Source organism: Meleagris gallopavo, chromosome 6 (genome assembly GCF_905368555.1).
Source record: "Meleagris gallopavo chromosome 6, MGAL_WU_HG_1.1, whole genome shotgun sequence".
Lineage (NCBI taxonomy): Eukaryota > Metazoa > Chordata > Aves > Galliformes > Phasianidae > Meleagris > Meleagris gallopavo.
In genome coordinates, this window is record NC_139409.1 from 2,128,181 (window position 1) to 2,147,376 (window position 19,196).

The following is a 19,196-nucleotide window of genomic DNA, read 5'->3' on the forward strand; positions in this document are numbered from 1 at the left end:
AGACTAGACCTGCCACTCCACGTTACCTTAATGTCCAAATGAAGGATGTTGTTGTCATGAAGATAATTGATTCCTTCCAAAATTTGCTTTATATACAATTTCACCTAAAAAAACAAAACAAAACACAATTTTTAGCAATCAGCCATTAAGTCACTGAATATTAATATTGTATAAGGAGGATCCCTGATTCCACCAATGTTTCTTTGTTTCTTTTAATGTGATAAAGGGACAGATTGAACCAGAAGGTTTACAGCCACCTTCAACTTGGAAGTCCTCTACCTTCCAATATTGAAGTGTTAACTGGCATTTCCCTCTGAGCATTTCCAAGAAAAATCAGTTTTAGCAACAAACAGGGGAAACCTGGCTTCTAGATGGGAGATTTGAAACCCTTTGAGCTTGGAGCACCCAATATTTAAAAAACCATGATAATAACAATAACAAAAACTATCTGAGAAACCATCATTTCAGATCGTTGGAGGCAGAAAAGGAGTTGGGTATATGGAGACAAAGGAAATGAAGATATAGAGAGACAGATTATCACTAACTCAAGTATATTTCTCACATTGGAATTAGAAAATGCAGATGAATGTTATTCCGTGCTGAAGGATCAGGTGGTTCCCACCAACTTTGGACACTGAAACAAGAAGGGAAGATTACCTCTGCTTCAGTGACCACACTCTTCTTGAATAAACGGTCGAGGAGCTCTTCGCTGGAGCATCTCACAACAGCGTTAAGATAAAACAGAGCCACAGTTATAGACTCATAGAATCATTCAGGTTGGAAAAGACCTCTAAGATCCCCATGTCCAACCCCAACTCATCCCACCATGCCCACTGACCACATCTCTCAATGCCACATCTCCACAGTTCTTGAAACACGTTCAAGGCTCTGGAGATCGTGGTTGCTTCCCAGAAGAGCAAGGCTGGCCTTGCTCATGCTGATCTCCCAGTAACACATCCCATGCTGTTCCATGTCTTTATGCAAAGCTACCACTTCAAAACCAAGGCACAAAGACCAAGCGCTGTGTTTGGGGATTTGGGTCTCCAGCTTGCAGTGTTGCCTTGTCTCTTCTCCCAAATCCCAGCACCTCATCTTCCCTTCTCACCTACAGAGTAGCCGTTTTGCTCTTATTAGTGGTGTTCATGTGAACGCCTGCTTGCCTGGAAAGCCTCAGGTTCTGTTTTTCAGGAGGTTCCTAGCATCCAGAAGCTAAATCGATATTTTCACTTTGTAGCTACCTCATCTCAACTGATAGAGGCCAGAATTCATGAGATGAGATCTCATTGGGACCAAAGTCCTTCCCTTCCAGAAAAGAGCTCTGGTGCTTAACATCTCATTCACACTCATATATGCAGGTATCGTGGCTTTTCCTACAACAGCAGAAACACAGTAATTCACAGAGCTGTGCTATAGCGTGGTGTGGGGAATGGTTGGGTGTGTTCTGCTATCTCAGCAAAAGCTAAAAATTGCTTATTAGCACACTTATTTAATAAACGACGCCTGCCCATTACTTTCCAGCCTCCTTGGAGAAGGAGCACAGAAAAGGATACAACTCCAAGATCAAAATCAGCGTTTTCCGCGTTTCAAACTGATCCAGCAGCCTGGTAATCCTGTCGTGGGACAGAGAGGACAGAATGTCCCTCTCCTGATGCGCCCGAGCCTTCGTTTTGCTTCGCAGAGGGATGAATTTGGCAGCACAAGACACCCCGTTCCCTTTGTGTACAACTCGTTTCACAAAGCTGAAGCAGCCCCTGTGCAGAATCAGAGGACAAACCCGGCTCAGCCCCTCTTCAAAGCCCTTGCACAGCGGGGGAGGACCTTTCCGTGCCCCAGCCTTGACAGCTCCTGCTGCTCAGGGCTTACATTCTCCAACACAGCTCTGATTTCTCTGAGTGTGAGCTGCTGTTGCCCTCTCCTGGCTGTCTCTAAGACTAAGCAGTGAGTTCCCATTGAAGAAAAAACCTCTTCCAGATGTGTGCTGACAAAGGCTGATGCTCTCAGATCCCTTGGATGGACACGGTGCCTACATTGCTGTGGTCTTTTGAGCCCAAGAGCCATACTGGGCACCTACTCACAGAATCATTAAGGTTGGAAAGACCACTAGGATCACCTAGTCCCACCATCAGCCCATGTCTGTGATCACCATAGGCCATGTCACTCAGTGCGACCTCAAAACCCCCAAGCATTTTATCAGTTGGAGTGACCTGTGGGCTCCACGGACTCTTCCAACATGTCAGAAACTTCAGAACAGAGTTCCCAGCACCCCTGTATCGGGGCAATCTCCCACTTGGATTTATTCATGGTTCTGCCTCTTGTTCCTGCTGCTTGGCAGCTTGGGTGGGCAACTGGATGTTGGAAAATGTTGGATGCTGGAAAATCCATTTACCTTCCAATCTCCTGCTTAACCTCATACAGCGAATGGAGTTTTCTCCGGGTGGCCACTTTCTTTGCTGCTTGGTCTTTCTTAGCTTTGGAAATGAAGAAAAATATGAAGGTTAATATTCAGATGGTGTACAAAGTTATTTCAGGGCAGCTAAAGGCAGGAAAACGTATAGGGCTCCTCTAAACTTCTGCAGAGTTTGGTATAGCTGTTGGATTACACAACTTGCCAACGTGATCACTGCAGCAGGGCCATGCTTATTTCTGCGGCCCATGGTATCTGTTTATCACGTAGTCTCAAGCAGAGATAAAAGAAAAAAAAAAAACCCAACTCATTTGCTCTTTGCAGGTCATTAGAAGATTTCCCTTTATACAGGATAGTGCCATACTGCTAACATGCAAATGCTAAGCTGGAACATGTAGCAGATACCAAAGGAAGATGACAACAGAGTACACACTGCAGAGGTTATTGAAGCAACTCACGCAGCTCAAAGAATGGTGTTACCTTCATGTACAACAAGCTCTGCTTTGCACAAAACCTCCCCTCCTGCATTTTTGGCAACACAGGTATAAACACCACCGTCTTCTGAGACAACGTTGTCCAGGATTAAGAAATATGTTGTTCCTGTCTTCCCTTGATGGAGCCTAACGCTGTCTGTCAGCAGTGTAGTGCCCTGAAAGAATGGAACCACTTTGTGTTACTGGAAAACCAAGATGGAAACAGACATTTCTTCTCTTTGAGAAATGAGAAAGAAGAGCAGAGCTACAAGACATACCTTTCCATCTACCAAAGTCACTAACAAAATGCTTGCTGAAGAAGACCCCATGGCTAAATGTTTTTCTGCTTATACAACATTTCTATTTCAGAGCCTATACATTAGAACGAGGGCTGAGGAGAGATCCCCAGGTGATGTGGTTCAATCTTTGGCTTTTCCAGCACACCAAGCCTGCCTGACTGTGCAGGAAGACATCAGATGAAATCTAATACAGATTGACTTAACAGTGATGCAATATTTGAGGGGGAAAACAATATTCTGGGAAACGATAAATGATTTCTCATACCTTCTATTGCATTATTTACTGTCCTTGCACTCAGTTTACCAAGTAACTATGGAAAAGATACAGAGCCTGAAAGTCATGTTGACAATTGGAGTAAACCATTCTTAATCCCATTCCTGACCCTAAAAATGACAGCACACAACCCGGTGGCTCTCAGACAGACACCAACCTCCCTTCTTGCCTATTAATGCACCCAAAATGATCTTGTGGAAGGAGCCCCAGTGACACTGGATCATCACAAGGCAAAATTCAAGTGTGGTGGATCCAGGGAGAACTGCAGCTAATTTAAAAAAAAAAACATCTACAGATAAGATTCAGTGTAACAGGTGTAGAATGACAGAATCAAAAGGCTTTCTCCATACAAGTGTTGTTTTGTAGTCCTTTCCGTGTTCCTCATCCTCATCAGGAACACATTTTCCCTTACCTTAAACCAGAGAACAGTAGGTGGAGGGGTTCCTTCGATGACTGCCTGAAATTTGGCACGCTCCCCAGAATTCACCTGCACATCCTCTATTGTCACTTGCATATAGGGAGGACCTGGTGAGACACAATGCTTTGCTGTACCATGACTTTGTTCATGCTGTGCTGATGTAGGTTCAGTGACTCTAATGGGATTTCCAGACCCCGGGTGTGACACTGGCTTAATTTCAAATCAAGAAATATCACAGCGATATATTTGGGTTTCTTTATGGTTGCATTACTTTTAGACTTCTTCGTGCTTGTTACTTTTTGTTTATTAAACAGTTACTGGTGAAGAAGATGAATTATTTCAAACAAAGCCACAGGGAAGACAATGATAATCACAGGACCTGAGAAATAGAGATGAGGCTCCTCCTTACTTGTTGGGGTCTTCTCCTCAGTCTTATACACACGGGTTCTTTCCGTGGTCTCAATATAAACTTCACTGTGTACGTCCCAGACCACATCCCCTTCTCTCCTGCACCAGTCTCCTGTCCCCGCAGCCGGTGGTATTCTTTCATGAAGCCCAAGAGAAAAGACCCAGTCACACAGCTGCAGAGCTATAGGATTTCACTGAACTATGTGTTTAACCACCAGACTAACCAGTATCTACTTAAAATTAATATGGGAAGAACTTTGATCTGGTGGGGTTCGTTTCTCTCCAATATTTTACATCCTTCTTGTGCAGTGCAGAAGACAAGAATGAGTTTAAGTCACCACTAGCTTCCCTACAGAGGAAAATCTATGTATTAGAATGTATGTTTACCTGGAGATGGGAACAGTGCGCTCCTGAGTGCTTTCAGCTCCTGTAGATGTCTCTTCATGGGAAAGACCAAGGCTGGGCATTGGTACCCTTGGTTCTTCAGTTGGAATCTGCCCTTGTGCTTTGTCTGATAGCAGAAATAGGGAAAGTTAGACACATCAGCTACGAGGGCACATCTGAAAACCAGAGCAAATCTGTGAAGCCATCTCTGTCTGCCTTGTGTCAGAACAGAATTTTTCTAACCTCAGCTGAGTGCAGTCCTTGAAGCTAAGAGGAGAATTCAGCCCTTTTGAGGCAGCCATATAAAGCAAAGGCCTTGAACAACAGCAGAGAGGCTGAATGGACACAATGCTGACTGGCAACACGAGTTTTTCTATAGGGAAACACATGCAGACACCGGTAGGACAGGTGGTCAGCAGGAACAAGAAGGAAATAGGGTCAAAGATCCCATCTGGGTGGGAAATGGATTTGGGCTTTCTCGTTACCAGAACTATCAAAATATTTGCCTTCTTTTCACTCAAATGTGATTAATGAGATGACTGTCATCATCTTATTACAATAATCCCTCTATTAATAACTTAATTAGCTGCCTCAAGTGAAAGGACTGCAGAACCATCTCCTCTCTGCAGTTGAGACTAAAGATGTAATCCATTTCACATTTTACTTCTGATGATTTTTGAGTCATTCTTCTTCACCACAGGATTATTTGCATGGATGATCTCCCATGAAAAAGGAGTAGAAAAAAAAAGAAAAATTAAAGCCCTGTCATTCTTAAGCAGTTATTTTTGATCTAACTTCACGAAATGCTTCTATTCTCCTACAGCTTTAGGCAAAAATATCTTTTTTTTTTTTTTTTTTTGAAACCACATCTTTAGTTTGAGGGCTGTGGGCTGCATGACGTTGTCCTTTTAGGTTTACATTGGTGGAGGCCAGATCCTCTGACTTGACACAAACAGAGAAGGACAAGTTGCTGCGGCAGAAGCAGGAGGGAGAGCGGCAGGGCTGCAGTTTGCTCACGTGCTTTAAAAACAACACAGACGTGAAACCTGAAGACATTGTGACACACATCATTGGCATTAATCAGTTATATGGCTGAGAGGTCTGTTCAGCTCCAGGGCCAAGAAACTGCAGGGGAACTTGTCGTGCCCAACATGCGGTACATTCTCTGGCAGTTGGTAAAGGGATTTCAAATTTCCAGCTTGCTTTTGGCAGACAACAAGAAAATCAATAGCCCTTCCCCACCCCAGCACATCCAAAACCAAATGACTTCTGTGGTTGCAACAGGGAGAAAAAGGGCAAACAAGGAAAAAAGGAAGTTGGGGAAAAAAAAGGAAAAGTGAAGCAAGGAAAAAAGGAAAAGGGAAAAAAAAAGGGAAAAAGGAAAAAGGGAGGAAAAAAAGGAAAAAATAAAGGTTAAAAGTCCATATATGGAAAAAATTCTTTCCTTCTTCATTTTGGGCAGTTGATGAACCAAACTCCGCTTCAGACACAATCTTCAAGCTCCTGTTTCCAGGAAGCTCTGCCCTAAAGCTGTGCCCAACCCAACCCCACCCCACAGCCCCATGTTTTGTTGTCTCTGCATGTCCTCTTTCAACCCGTAACTGCTCAAAACAATAAAGCAGAGAACCGCGAGGGGTGTGGAGGGGGAAAGAAATTGTGTTCAACCTTTTTTTATCTCTATCAATCTCCATGCACTATCTTCCATTCTCATTCCAGACCTACCCTGCCCCCCAGCAGCCTGGGTTTGGGTGCTGACTTCATGGAGCAGCAGAGGTCCAGCTGCTCCATGGTCACCTCCTGGCGTGTCCGGGGGAAGAGTCACAAGCAGTGATGCCGAGTCCACGAGCTTCTTCAGAGCTGTCTTGATCTCCTTATCAGCACGCCGTAGGGAGGCCTGGACGGAGGTCTCCAGCTCTGACTTTGGGGATGGTTTTCCTACAGACAAGAAGAACTGCTTTTCTCTATTTGGTGCAAAAAGAAAACAATGGCAGCATGCAACGCCTTGCAGTCAGATGGAACATCTGTCATCGCGTCCTTACCCTTCTAGAGCTCACAATAAGGAGACAGGCACACAGACTTCAGACAGACACATCCCACCAGGACAAGGACACTCCCAGACAATGGAAAGAAGGATTTGTTTCCTGGCTCAGCCCTACATTGTCTGGTTGGGCAGATCTACTTTCACTGAGGTGAAACAAAGCCAGTGGTGATGCATTGCACACACAGAGAGGCTAGGTGCAAGGAGGATGTTATTATCTCAGGGAAGGAGGAGTGAGCACTTACCAGACTCACCAGTGCCCCTTGAAGAAGGGTTGCTGCTTCCTGAGCCTGCAAGGAAGGATGGCACAGAAGGCCCTGAAGCTACTGCTTGCAGGAGAACATGTTTGTCCTACTTTGTGGCATTTAGGTTTGCGTGACACCTGAAACTTTTAAATTTGCACCTGATGGTGCTTTTGCAAGCCAGCTCTAAAGACAAGATCGTTTGTGTATACAGTACTGCAAAATGACAGTGACAGAGAAGCGTTGTAGAGGAAGATGTAATTTCTGCCTCAAGAAACGACATCTTTGAAGGAAGAGAGATGACAAAGCTTTCCTAATAAAAGTAGATTCTCGAGCACATCACTGCAGAACAGACACCCAGGAGACAAACAGCACACACTCATCCCCAGCCAGCACTGCAGAGGATAGGCCAAGGTGGGGATATTGGGTGAATCAGATGGGGAGGGACCTCAGGAGCTGATCTTATCCAATCTCCTGCTCAGCACTCTTTAAACAACTCTTAATGAGGCACAACAAAGGGAGAAATCTAAGGATGCTAAAACACCCATCAAAGAAAGACAAAACCCATATCAGATTACAACTATTCCTCATAGTCACAAAGAGTACAAACTTGAATAAACATGCAGTCCTTGATAAATCTGGCTCAAAAGCTCTGCTTTAGACACCCCATTCTGGTTGCCCAAGCCTTTATTATTTTAAACATACTTCCCATGTGTATAAAAATGTGTTTTCTGTGAATAAAAGAAAAAATAAATCCGACTATGTTCTTGGAGCAGAAAAAATGACTCCCAGCCATACCAGGAATTGATTCCCAGTAGGCAGCAGCCTTATGCATGGTGTTGTTTAAGTGCCAGTGGGCACAGATCTGCAAGCCTGTGGGCCAAGATGCAGGGAGAGCAATTGGGAGTTTGCTGGAAAAAAAAAAGTAAGAGTACTTGCACTCAGATGCTTCTGACTCAATTCATGCCATCCACATACAGCACGCCCTGCAGTTCTGTTTCAATTCTGCTTCTTTCTCAGCCTTGAGAAAGTAAATTCCCATGATAGAGCTTAGCAGGAAAACTTGCTTGGGTCAGCCCCTTTCTAGGCATAGTATCATCAGACGGCTTGGGTTGGAGATCATCTAGTTCCAATCCTCCTGCCATGGGCAGGGTTGCCAACAAATAGGTCAGCCTGTCCATGGCCCCATCCAACCTGGCCTTGAATGCCTCCAGGGCATCTAGATTTTGTTTTGTTTTCAGTGTCCTCTCCATAATGATGGAATATTTCTGTTCTGGGGCTGTTGACGGAAAAAGCAAGTTTTGCTCATACCACGTGCCCCAGACTGCCCCATTGGTGTCCATTAGCAATGGGCTGGGTGGAAAGATCTTTAAAGACTTGGATTTCCTGGAGTTCCAATTGTGCTGCCCTACCAGCTGGGCAGCTGCCAACAAGAGAGCTGCATGAAACGCCCTTACTGTCTATCAAGGAGAAAATATAACTCAGTTTAACTTGGATTTGTGGCATTGTGGTAAAATGTGGTAATAAGCTCGTTACAGACTACTAAGCCAAGAGATTCTCAAACGCTCCTGGTCCACAAGACAACGTGGGATTCTTCTCCTCTGTGTTGGTATGGTACTGCTTTCTTCCCTATTTAGTGATGTTATGTGCTATAACCCAAGCTGCTGACCTGAGAAGCATGAAGATTAGCTATGGTACATCAGGTTAACCCTGTAATGATGACACATCTGCAATGCACAGCCTATTCACCAGTTCCAAAATGGTGACCATGAACCTTTCCACCTCACATCTCCTTCAGCCAATAACCAAAACCACAAGAACTTTGTGGATTTTCAGCCTCCAAATCAGCCTCAGGGGACCCAAGTAGGCAAAAACTGTTCAAAATTATTTGCTCCTACAGCTGAACGGGAAGTGTCCATCAAAAGAGGTTCTTCCATTTCAACGCTTCTGGAACTGTCTATAAAAATGACAGCCAGAACCTGAATGCATTGCTGTCCTTGGGCTGCAGATATGCTCCTGCTTAAGTTGAGGGGAGAAGCTGATGAGATAATGGAGTATCAGGTGCAGAGAACAGAGAAGAAAACAGAAACCCAGCAAGTTTAGAGACAGCCGATGCAAGACATTTATTGATATCAACTCAGCATCTAACAGTGCATCTTGCATTTGTTGGTTTTTTGTTGGATTTTTAATCTCAAGCAAACTGAAGTTTCCACTTTATTAATACCCATTTACCTGCAGGAATTACGGCAAAACATTTCTTGTATTTATTTATTTTTTTTAAACAGCTGCATGTTTTCGTCTACAAGAAATAAACCCCCACACGTCTCATTAGTTATCTACACAGTTTAATCACTTACAAGCATCATTTTTAATCTCTAGGAAAATATTTTGAATGTGTATGTAGCAGACTGCTCAGAAACCTTTCATTTTGTGAACAGAGCTCTGCAACAGATTTCAGACATTCATTCTGATTTATTTTCTTTTGCTTAGATTTCAAATGAAAGTGTAAGCAGATGTTAATTGCTTTGAGTTAATGAATTATTTTTTTTTCTAAGACCAATGGAACTGCAGCTTTCCAGCTTCTTTAAAAAAGTATATACCTGAGCATCAACCACATCAGATAGAACCTCCACATCTTTTCACAATTCTTTACTATCTTTTGGGTGAGAGTATGCTTTAAAAGACCACCACAGAGCAAATTCCTTTCTCAGTAGTGCCTATGTAAATCATAGAGGTTGGAAAAGACCTCCAAGATCATCCTGTCCAACCGTAATCCAAAAGAAATCCACTTATTGCTGCGGAGTTATTCTGGATAGATACTTGAAGAGCTGAGATCAGAACCAGGCCTGATACAAAAACGTTTTCATTTTCAGAAGGATTTCCCTGTTTTGTGTTTGTTGCTTTCCAATGCAGAGCGCAGTATATGAACGAAGCACAGGTTACATTACTTACTTATAAAACAGTATAAACCAAGGAACTCTTATCAAAAACAGGAGAGTAACACAAAAGAGGTCTCATTTCTTTCACCACATGTAATCACTAGGAAAGTGCCCTCTATCTTGAGGGTAGTGCACATGGTATTACACAAGATATCCTCATGGATCTTGAAAAGCGAAAGGCTGAGAAATGCATCCATTTTTGTCACCACACGATCAAGGTTCAGCCACAGAAGAAAAAAATGTATTCTTTTCTACAAGCACCCCTTGTAAATTCAGACCCTGTTTGCAGGAATATTGCCTGGACTCCAGAACAAGCTTCACAATTTTACCTAGTTGGGAAACACTGAGACAGAGCATCACACACCAACGCTTCCAAGGCAATAACTCACTCATCCTCTCTATTCATGCCAGCTAGAAGCTGCATCTGAGAGCATTTCTGGTTTCCCTGTTCCATCTAAATAAAAACATTTTCTGCTACAGCAAGGCCACACAACTCAGTAGGGATAAGGTGTTGGGACCCCTCACCCCACAACTCCATTGGATGGAGAGGGCCAGTGCTTGGTCCTACTGAGATCAATGACAAATTCCAGTTGACTTCAACTGGGACCACTGCTTGGGCCTTTCAGATAATTTCTTTTCAAGGCTGAACAACGTGTTGGAGCTCTCTGTACAATATCCTCTTTAGTGAAGCCAACAGGAATGGGCCATGCCCAGTGCATCTGAGCCTCACAAGCAGGCTGCAAAGCTGCAGAGAAACTCATCAGAAAGCAGCAAGGTGACCTCTGTAATGCGATCCAACATACACTGCTTCAGTAACACGAAGCAATTGTAACTGGCAGTGCTGCCAAGCAGCCCAACTTATTACAATTTATTTTTCAACCAGGCATTAGTGGTAAAGATCTGTTTGTGGTTTTCTTTGGTTTTGTTCTTTTTTTTTTTTTTTTTTTTTTGTGCTCCTGTCACTTTGCTGCAGATCCATGCTGAACTCCTGGCACATCAGGAGACGTTCATCTGTTAACAGTAAAGTTTCACCACTGGCACAAGGAGGAGATCAAACATACCAGATTATTTTTCCAATAACATATGTTGACAAAGACCACATTTGTGGTTCTTTGTATGCATTAACAATTGATTATAGTTGCAGAAGTCATTTTGTGCAGCTCTTTAATCTTCTGCTGCACACTAAGTGAACCTGTATTTTAAAATGTATGGTTTATAAACCCACTAGGCTAGTATGCAGAAAAATGAAACCTACACCTATCGTGGACTTGAAAATAGCAGTCATTGTTAAAAATGGCCTTTTTTGTAGTTCTTCTTAAGGTGGAAGAGAACAGTGAAGTCTTTGGCTTCCTCAAGTCAGAGCTGCCAGGACCACTGACTTCAGCCAAGTCAGGATTTCAGCTGGAAGGTCTGAGCAGCCTTCTGCGCTCCGTGCAAATGCAGTATTTCCTCTATCAGAAATTCATAACAATTTAACCAAGACTGTGCACGCTGAAAGGTTTAGGAAGACATTTTTGATGGAGCTAACTGGTGTCAGAAGCGTAGAGTCAAAGCAGTGTGGAGCTTCGTAACCTTCAGTGCACGCAGTGACAGGAGATGGCGTTAGCAGGGAACAGTCCTCCCGTGCTGCTGCTGGAGGATGCTGAAAAGCGTCGATTCTTTCACTTCCTTGCCATGCTATCATTTACAGGTTTGCACTCGAAATAATTCTTAAGTTTGTGAACAAAAAAACACTTATCCACGTGTATCTGTGTCACAGGTAGGAGAATCAGGCTTTTTCTAAGCCTACCCCCGCAGCTCCTCTATGGAATGATATATGTTCACCTCGATCAAAGCTTTTACAATTACAAACTGATCTGACAGACGTGTTCCCTTTAAGACTGGAAAAGCTCATAATTAAATATATTTTACTCAAAGATTTTCCCTCTTACACATTACCTTGTCATCATTTTATCATTCTCACCAATTCCCCTCACCCACAAAAATTGTGATCATTCGTTGTTGGTGTTTGTTGTTGTTGTTGTTGTTCTAAAACACTGCTTCCTCTTGCATTGAAAATTATGCTTGTCTCTGCTCAGCTTTGGGAGAGGTCTTCTGTGCTGATGTGCAACGTGACGGGCTCACCGACAGTCCCATAGCTGAGGGTTCTCGTGGAAACTTCAGTTTTAAAGCTTGACTGCCCATTGTCTGCCGAGAGTTGGACTTCAGTGCAGAAAGATGGTTTCACGGTGAAGGAGGGAGCAGAGGAAGCTGCCACGTGCACCCCAGGCTTCACCTCCATGCAGGCATCACTCACATGGATGGAGATGTTGGAAGAGCCTACAGACTGCACACCAGTTACTCGAGATGTCGAGACGAACACGCTCCCTGGAATGTGCTCCTCCAACGTGCTGAAAAATCTCTGCCTGGGCTCGGACACCACGGGTCTCCCCAGGTTCAGCAGCACTGGCTTTCCGATGGTGGGCTCGCTGATCTCTGTCTGGAGCACGGAGATCTCGCAGGGTCTGTCTGTTTTGTGGTTCTTATCATCACACCCGTAGGTCTCGCCTTCTCCTGGAACATAATCTTCAAGATCCTCCAAAGTCAACATTTTGCCGTTGTGGGTTAAAATTTTGAGGTTCCGAGTGCTGATGTCTTCCGCCTGTACTTCCTCTGGTTCATCAATTATAATGACATTCTCCTCTTCTGGAAGGACATCTGCAACCACTTGGGGCATCCCCTCTTCAACAGGCCAAGATGTGTCTAACTCATCCACTTCTTCAACCTCTGGCCTCACCGATGAGAAGAGATGTCCATGCTCAGCTGATGCAGCTGTCTCAAAGCTGAAGCTCAAAGGCTCACCCCCACAGGCAAGCAGTGGGGAAGCAACCCTTGCCCCACAGTGCTCACTTGTTTCCTGGGGGCAGCTCCTTCCTTCAGATCCACAATCAGAACAGGAGTTATTTCCTAGTTGTTCCGACTCACACGGGGAGCTTCTGTCTTCATTGCTGCCTTGAGGTCCTTCCTGATCCGCTGCATACACCAGAGGCTGGATATTGACTTCAGAGAGACTTTCTTGGGGCAAAGAAGATTTTGACTGTTCCACCAATTTATTGTTGGAATTGTTTGTGTTTGGATCATCATCTGGGGAACGGGTCGGCCTTGAGCTGGGAAAAGTGAACGTTAACACCCCTGAGTCATCTTTTTCTTGTTTTACTGGGGAAGATCCTCTTTTCCTTGCAGGCTTTGGTGATTTTTTCACCTTGAATTCAATTATTTCTTCCACTTCAACCCATTTGGGCTTTTGCTCTTCCATCTTGGTCTCCACGGTGATCTCTCTTGCTGCTGCTCCTTGCCTGTCCTCTGGCTCTGTGACATAAAGCATGGGGACAGCAGACTTCGAGGTCGCCTCTTGCTCATGCCTGTGGACAGGCTGCCTGATCTTTGAGACAAAGACTGGCTCTGGAGTTGGCTCCGCTCTTGGGGAACGGGAAGGTGAATGGCCTGAAGAAGAACGAGCAGGAGAAACCCTTCCCCTTTGCCTTGGGCTCTTCACCACAGTAGTTATTGTCTCCTCTCTGATGAGGGAAAGGGTTGAAATGGTGTTGGCAGGAAGACAAGACTTTTTGGGGAGCCACGCTCCGTTTGCACATGCCAGTGTGGACCAAGGCGCTGTAGTGGGGTTAGTCTTAGGAGCACTCCAGAGTTGAGTGAAGCGTGTCATTTTGGAATGGATACACACACAACGCACACGCCCACATGCCCATCACTGCTTACTTGCTGAACCAGCCAAAGCCTTTTTGCTTAAAGTGGATCCCAGCTCCTTCAGCCTCCTTGTGTGCACAAACACATGTCCAGATGAGAAATGGTCTTCTGGACTCTACTGTATCTCATACGCTTGCAGTGAACACCTACTTTGTGCCCAAATAGCAGTTGCACCCAAAGGTTTTACGCACTCTGGTTTACCCATTTCCTAAATGTCCACGGCTAAGATTTAGGTCAAACAAAATGGCAAAATGTATTTTATTACAGTAAAGTCCTCTCTTTTAGTAAGTCTATCTTATCTCTATTTTATTGATTAAAGATTCTTTATAGGCTAGAGATCTTCTTTTTCACAGGCAGAATAGTAATGCTAAAAGGGCATTAAGTATTTGGAAGCCAGGAAAGTTAGAATACTTCCTGCAAAAGTCACCTATGCCAAAATACACTTATATTTACTCTTCATAGTACTGTTACTGCAGACACAGCCTGATCCTACTATCAGCAACTGATATAGGAATACCAGATCAATCTGGAATGCCTAGTTGTTATTTCTCAGAGTAATTCTGCTGGTCTTTACATTCTTCGAGGTATCCAGTGTGGTTGGCATTTCTCACAGCCTGTGCATAGATATATTCTGCTTGTATCAACATAATTGTCTACTCCTATCCCAAGGCAAATTGACTTTAAATGCATTTGGGGACAGGAATATCCAAGGTCAGATTTTAATGTTCTTAATTTATATGCTGAACATGCAGTTTTCCTGCCGAATTTTTCTGGGGTCATTTTTTTTACATGGAAAAACCTGAAGGTAAAGACAGAGTTTGATTTGCAAGTGTAAGGAATCTGACATTCTGCTACAGAGGTGGCTGCTTCAGTGGAGCTAAGAGGAAAGGTGATTTTGTTTCTGCCCTGAGATTTTCATTCTACCTCCAAGCAATAGAGACTTGAATAATAAAAAAAAATAGAACAAACTGAAGGATAAAGACAACCACCAGATCAAGGAAGGAGTGATTATGTACAAAACAATAATTTTTATACTTTTTTCTGAGTTCCCTCAGTAGCCTCAGCACCTAACTTGACTAGGCTCATCTGCTCCTGCTTTGCTCTTTCCCACAAGTTACCATCACCTTTCTGCTCTGCCTTCCCACGCTGATCTTGTCTGCTGACACTGCTCTGCAGAGCCTTCATCATGACCACAGTGCCTTTCTGAATTACTCAAAACCAAGTCCCTCCTGATACAGATATGAATGAACCCACTTGTATTTGCACTAGACTTAGCTCTACATTGCAAAGTTTCAATGCTTTTTTGGCTCTGGGATTTACAGGGACATTGCTCAATCTTGTCTCTAAATTATCCGTCAATTTATTTCCTGCTAATTTCCTGGTAATTTCAAAAATGCTTCTGTTTCTCAGCTTGCTATGTTTTAAAAGTTGCAACGTGCCCTTAACAACCTGATCCCAAACCATACTCCATCACCACCCTCATTCTAGCTTGAGGGCCTCCCAGATGAGCTCGTGACCCCATTCTACCAGCAAAGGGAGGACAAGTTCCCTCGGAATCATGGAATCACTAGGGTTGGAAAAGACCACTGTGATCACCCAGTCCAACTCTCAACCTTGTTCTGAGATCCCACACATAAATGTACCAACCCAAACCCTGTTGGGGTCGCAGCCCTTAATTTAGGAATCAGTTCTTGAGCTGTCCAATGCAGCGTGTTAGAAATTTAGAACTCAGCTTATCTGATGGTATTTTGCATTATTTTATATTATTTAATCAACCAACAGAAGCTGCTGCTTCTGATCTGAAATCATAAAGGGGAAAGGGCTACTATTAGCTTACTGAGATGTGAAAAAAAGCATTTTTCCACGTGATTTCCAGGTGCAGAGATGTAGAAAGGTAAGATTTACTAAACATGGTCTGGCTGAGAGAGATTGCTTCCTGCTCAGGACTTTCTTGGGATGTTTCTGAACGCAATATCAAGAACTATGTCTCAGTTCTGCTACCCAGTGGAAATCCAAGCCTTGCACCTTCATTTTCTGGTATTTGGAAGGTTAAAAAAGCTAATAACTCAAATTGTTAACTCAAGGAATTTAGTCAAAGGCACACCTAAGTCTTGTTCATCCTTCCTGTCCTCTTCCTACTTGCTGGCTTAGGGTAGAAGCCGCTGGGTGGTGGGGCCATGGCTTCATACAGACCACTGGCTCCAGATGGACATGGATGATAACTGAAAGTCATCACAGAAAATAATAGAAGGAAAGATAAATCATGTGTTGAGTCTTATTTTAGCTGTTGTTTCACAAATTAGCCTCATCATTTAACAAAAGTACTTCAAAAAAAGGCAACCATTAGAGTCATGTCCAAGTCAAGGGCTGATTCTAGCAAAATTATGACTCTTGTGGGAAAGCACTCACCCAAGGACAAAGTCGAATATCTTGAGGGAGCTCTGACAACCTAACATGTAAGTGCAGTCTTCCAGTATCATACAATTCAGTTATGCCCTTGCTTACGTTACTTAAAACCAAGAAGATACTGAAAGATTTTAATGGCCAATGAGCTCCTGCAAAGAAAACACTGTAGGCTGTATTTGTTACGTTTGCTTGTCTTTTTGAGAAACGTTGGTTTCAAAGCTCTGAGTCAGATTGTACCTTCTTGAGCTCTTGTGCAACTCCTGCAATATTCAGTGGAATTACTTCTCATATTGTATCCTAACAGAAATTTGGCCTGCGCCCTGCCTAGCTGCAATGTTGCTATTTCTTTGAAAGGGACAGTAAGATTTTTCAGGTGGTCACTTTGCATAACACAAAATACCATCAGATCTGGTAGAATAGGGGCGAACACACTTGCATGGCCAATAAACACAAGCTTGTTATTGGATCATGCAGAGGCAGCAAGGCAAAACACAAATGTTACCAGAAAAACAACAAAAAATAATCAGCACTTACATGATGATGGTTTTCTTGGGCACTTTAGTCTCTTGTTCAGTGACTACAAAGAAAACAGTATGAACAGCATGGGGTTAAAGAGAGGCAAAAGCTGAAATGATGAAATTAACTTTGCTCAGTTAATCAAAATAGACTGGAGTAAAAAAAAAAAATGCCTGTACCATCCCATCCATGCTTTCTGTGGTTATTTCCAGCATCACATTTAGTGATTATGACCAAGAATGAGGATTCAAATGCCTTTTGAGTAATTTAGGTTTGCTAATAACTACTGTGTTGAGAACAATATTTCAAAAACTGTCGTTTTTTTGCTACTATGAGATCCTGACTTTTGTTTGGAAGGCCAAATAGAGAAGACAAGTTACTGCATTTTTTACCTCTTCCCTTTCCCTGTAATACAGTAGTGATGGTGTAAGAAACCTGGAAATGCTTTGAGATGGGAAATCCTGGAGAGCTGAAATGCTTTCAACTGTGATTTCACTTACTTGAAGGTTTTCCCCCAAACACTGAACACTTCCTACTGTGGACTAGATGCAAAATACCAGCTGACAACAATGACAACGAAAATCATTATCATCAGAACAGAAAATGAGCATCAAAAATCTGTAGGAAGCCCCAAGGTAGCCCTGTAACACACTTACATTTGCTCCTTCCCTTTTGTTCTAGCATGTTTTTGTGAGCCCTGCCCCATGCTGAGCTCGAATCTTGTAAGGCATGCCAAGATATAGGAAAAAAATGATAGAAGATTCAATGACACTGCAAATATTTGTTCAAACAGACGTTTTTGAAGCTACAAAACATAGCATGTAAAGAGCCAATAGAGATTTTCAGCAGGTCCCCAACTTATAGAATCATAGAATGGCCTGGGTTGAAAAGGACCACAATGCTCATCCAGTTCCAACCCCCTGCTGTGTGCAGGTCACCAACCAGCAGACCAGGCTGCCCAGAGCCACATCCAGCCTGGCCTTGAATGCCTGCAGGGATGGGGCATCCACAGCCTCCTTGGGCAACCTGTTCCAGTGCCTCACCACCCTCTGCATGAAAAACTTCCTCCTAATGTCTATAAATATTTATCTGCTGGAATAAAATTGAGACACAGAACTGGACTGTTTAGAACCTATTCTGAACTACTGAACCTATGTGAGATCTGGAAAAAAAAAAAAAAATCAACATCAAGCCCCATCTCTTCTTGAATAAGTTAGAAAAGTTTAAGTAAGAAACTTAATTTAATCTCAAAATAATTTTCCAGCAATTGGTTTGCAGCCTTCTAGCCAGCCTATGATCAAGCAGCTCTGATCATTTCCATTTGGTACAACTCAAAGTGAACTGCAAATAAAAAAAAAAAATATGTCCCTAAAATCACAAAAAGCAAGAAATTCAATTCTGTTGAAACCTCTATCAAGTGGGTCCTGATGACTCATAGTTCACTGCAGAACACATCTATTTTGTATGTGCTGTATCTGAGGTGTGAGGGAGGATTTACACAGCCCTCTGTAAAGGATAGAACCACATGAAAGTAGGATGAGAGAATCTGGGTTTCTTTTCCCGAGAGGAAAATATTCTGCATCCATTTTAGCACCAGATTTATCATTTCAACTTGTTTGAGAGCATTGTAGGAAAACAGCTTTGCAAAGCAGGAGGCCCTGAGAAGCAGGTTAAAAGCTGTAAGCATTAGGGTCAGCCAGTGCTTCTGTAGGGCCAGACTCCTCCTTGGTTAATGCATTCAATCAGTGCCTTGTGAGTTATGGAACATTTCGGCTAAGTCTGAATGGAAGTCGGCTCTGGTTGCTCTGAATGGTTGACAGGTGATTTCCAATGTGGCCTTTCTTACAAACTTTAAGTTCTACTTTTCCCACTCCCTAAAGCTTAAACCTATTTCCCTGCATAGTGCATATATCTCAGAGATGGACCCACAGCATGGGATGCACAAATCTGACGTGAAATGCTAAAGCCAATTGTAATGTGGGAAACTCAGGGGCATAAAACAGTTCCCTAAAGTGGGAAGTTGAGCCTCCTCTGCATTTAAAGCAGTCTTACATTTCAGAGCCCCGGGATACGTGGCTTGCAAGAGGGATGTTATCAAAAGCCAGGTAGAATCATAGGATCACTAAGGTTGGAGAAGGCCTCTGAGATCCTCATGTCCAACCCCAGCCCATCTCACCATGCCCACTGACCACGTCCCTCAGTGCCACATCTCTGCGTTTCACCAACACCTCCAGGAATGGTGACTACTGAGTAACGAATCTGCCCTAAGCTCTGCATGAGAACTGAGAGAAAGCTATAAGGATATTTGTTGCCTTGCTGTAACTGTGCTATATTTTGGGTACTTTTCTTTAAGGTTTTATCTTCACTTGAATATCCCATCCTTTCCCCTGCTACTCACTGTTCTAGACTTGCCCGCCCAGGTGAAAATTCAGCACTTCTCAGAAACACTGGGTTTTTACTGGGAAAAAAATGAACCAGTTAGTGATGAGGGAATTGCAATAACAACATGTTAAACAGGGATGCCAGAGCACGCCTGCCCACGCTGGGTCAGATCTGCTGTACAGAGGTTAAGCAGCAAGGCGGGTGGCCACAAAGCAGACAGTCAACTTGAAGTCAAAGAGACAGATCTTCTTTCCATTGCATTTTTTAAA

At 43.3% G+C, this 19,196-nt stretch overlaps 1 protein-coding gene across 14 annotated transcripts in view; it reads right to left on the minus strand.

Moving 5' to 3' along the window:
- Positions 1-19,196, minus strand: part of OBSCN (obscurin, cytoskeletal calmodulin and titin-interacting RhoGEF) — a 170,363-nt gene that overhangs the window by 18,116 nt on the left and 133,051 nt on the right. For 13 of the 14 annotated variants that reach the window (XM_010712264.4, XM_085226863.1, XM_085226867.1 and 10 more), the window contains 9 exons: positions 6,383-6,595; positions 4,664-4,787; positions 4,278-4,411; positions 3,863-3,975; positions 2,885-3,053; positions 2,387-2,468; positions 1,551-1,751; positions 658-718; positions 27-104 (listed from right to left, as the gene is read on the minus strand). In XM_010712264.4, coding sequence (XP_010710566.2) covers positions 27-104; positions 658-718; positions 1,551-1,751; positions 2,387-2,468; positions 2,885-3,053; positions 3,863-3,975; positions 4,278-4,411; positions 4,664-4,787; positions 6,383-6,595 — 1,175 coding nt within the window. Of the gene's footprint in view, positions 1-26; positions 105-657; positions 719-1,550; positions 1,752-2,386; positions 2,469-2,884; positions 3,054-3,862; positions 3,976-4,277; positions 4,412-4,663; positions 4,788-6,382; positions 6,596-10,799; positions 13,437-16,563; positions 16,607-19,196 lie in introns of those variants that run through there. The other variant, XM_085226871.1, reaches the window with a different exon arrangement.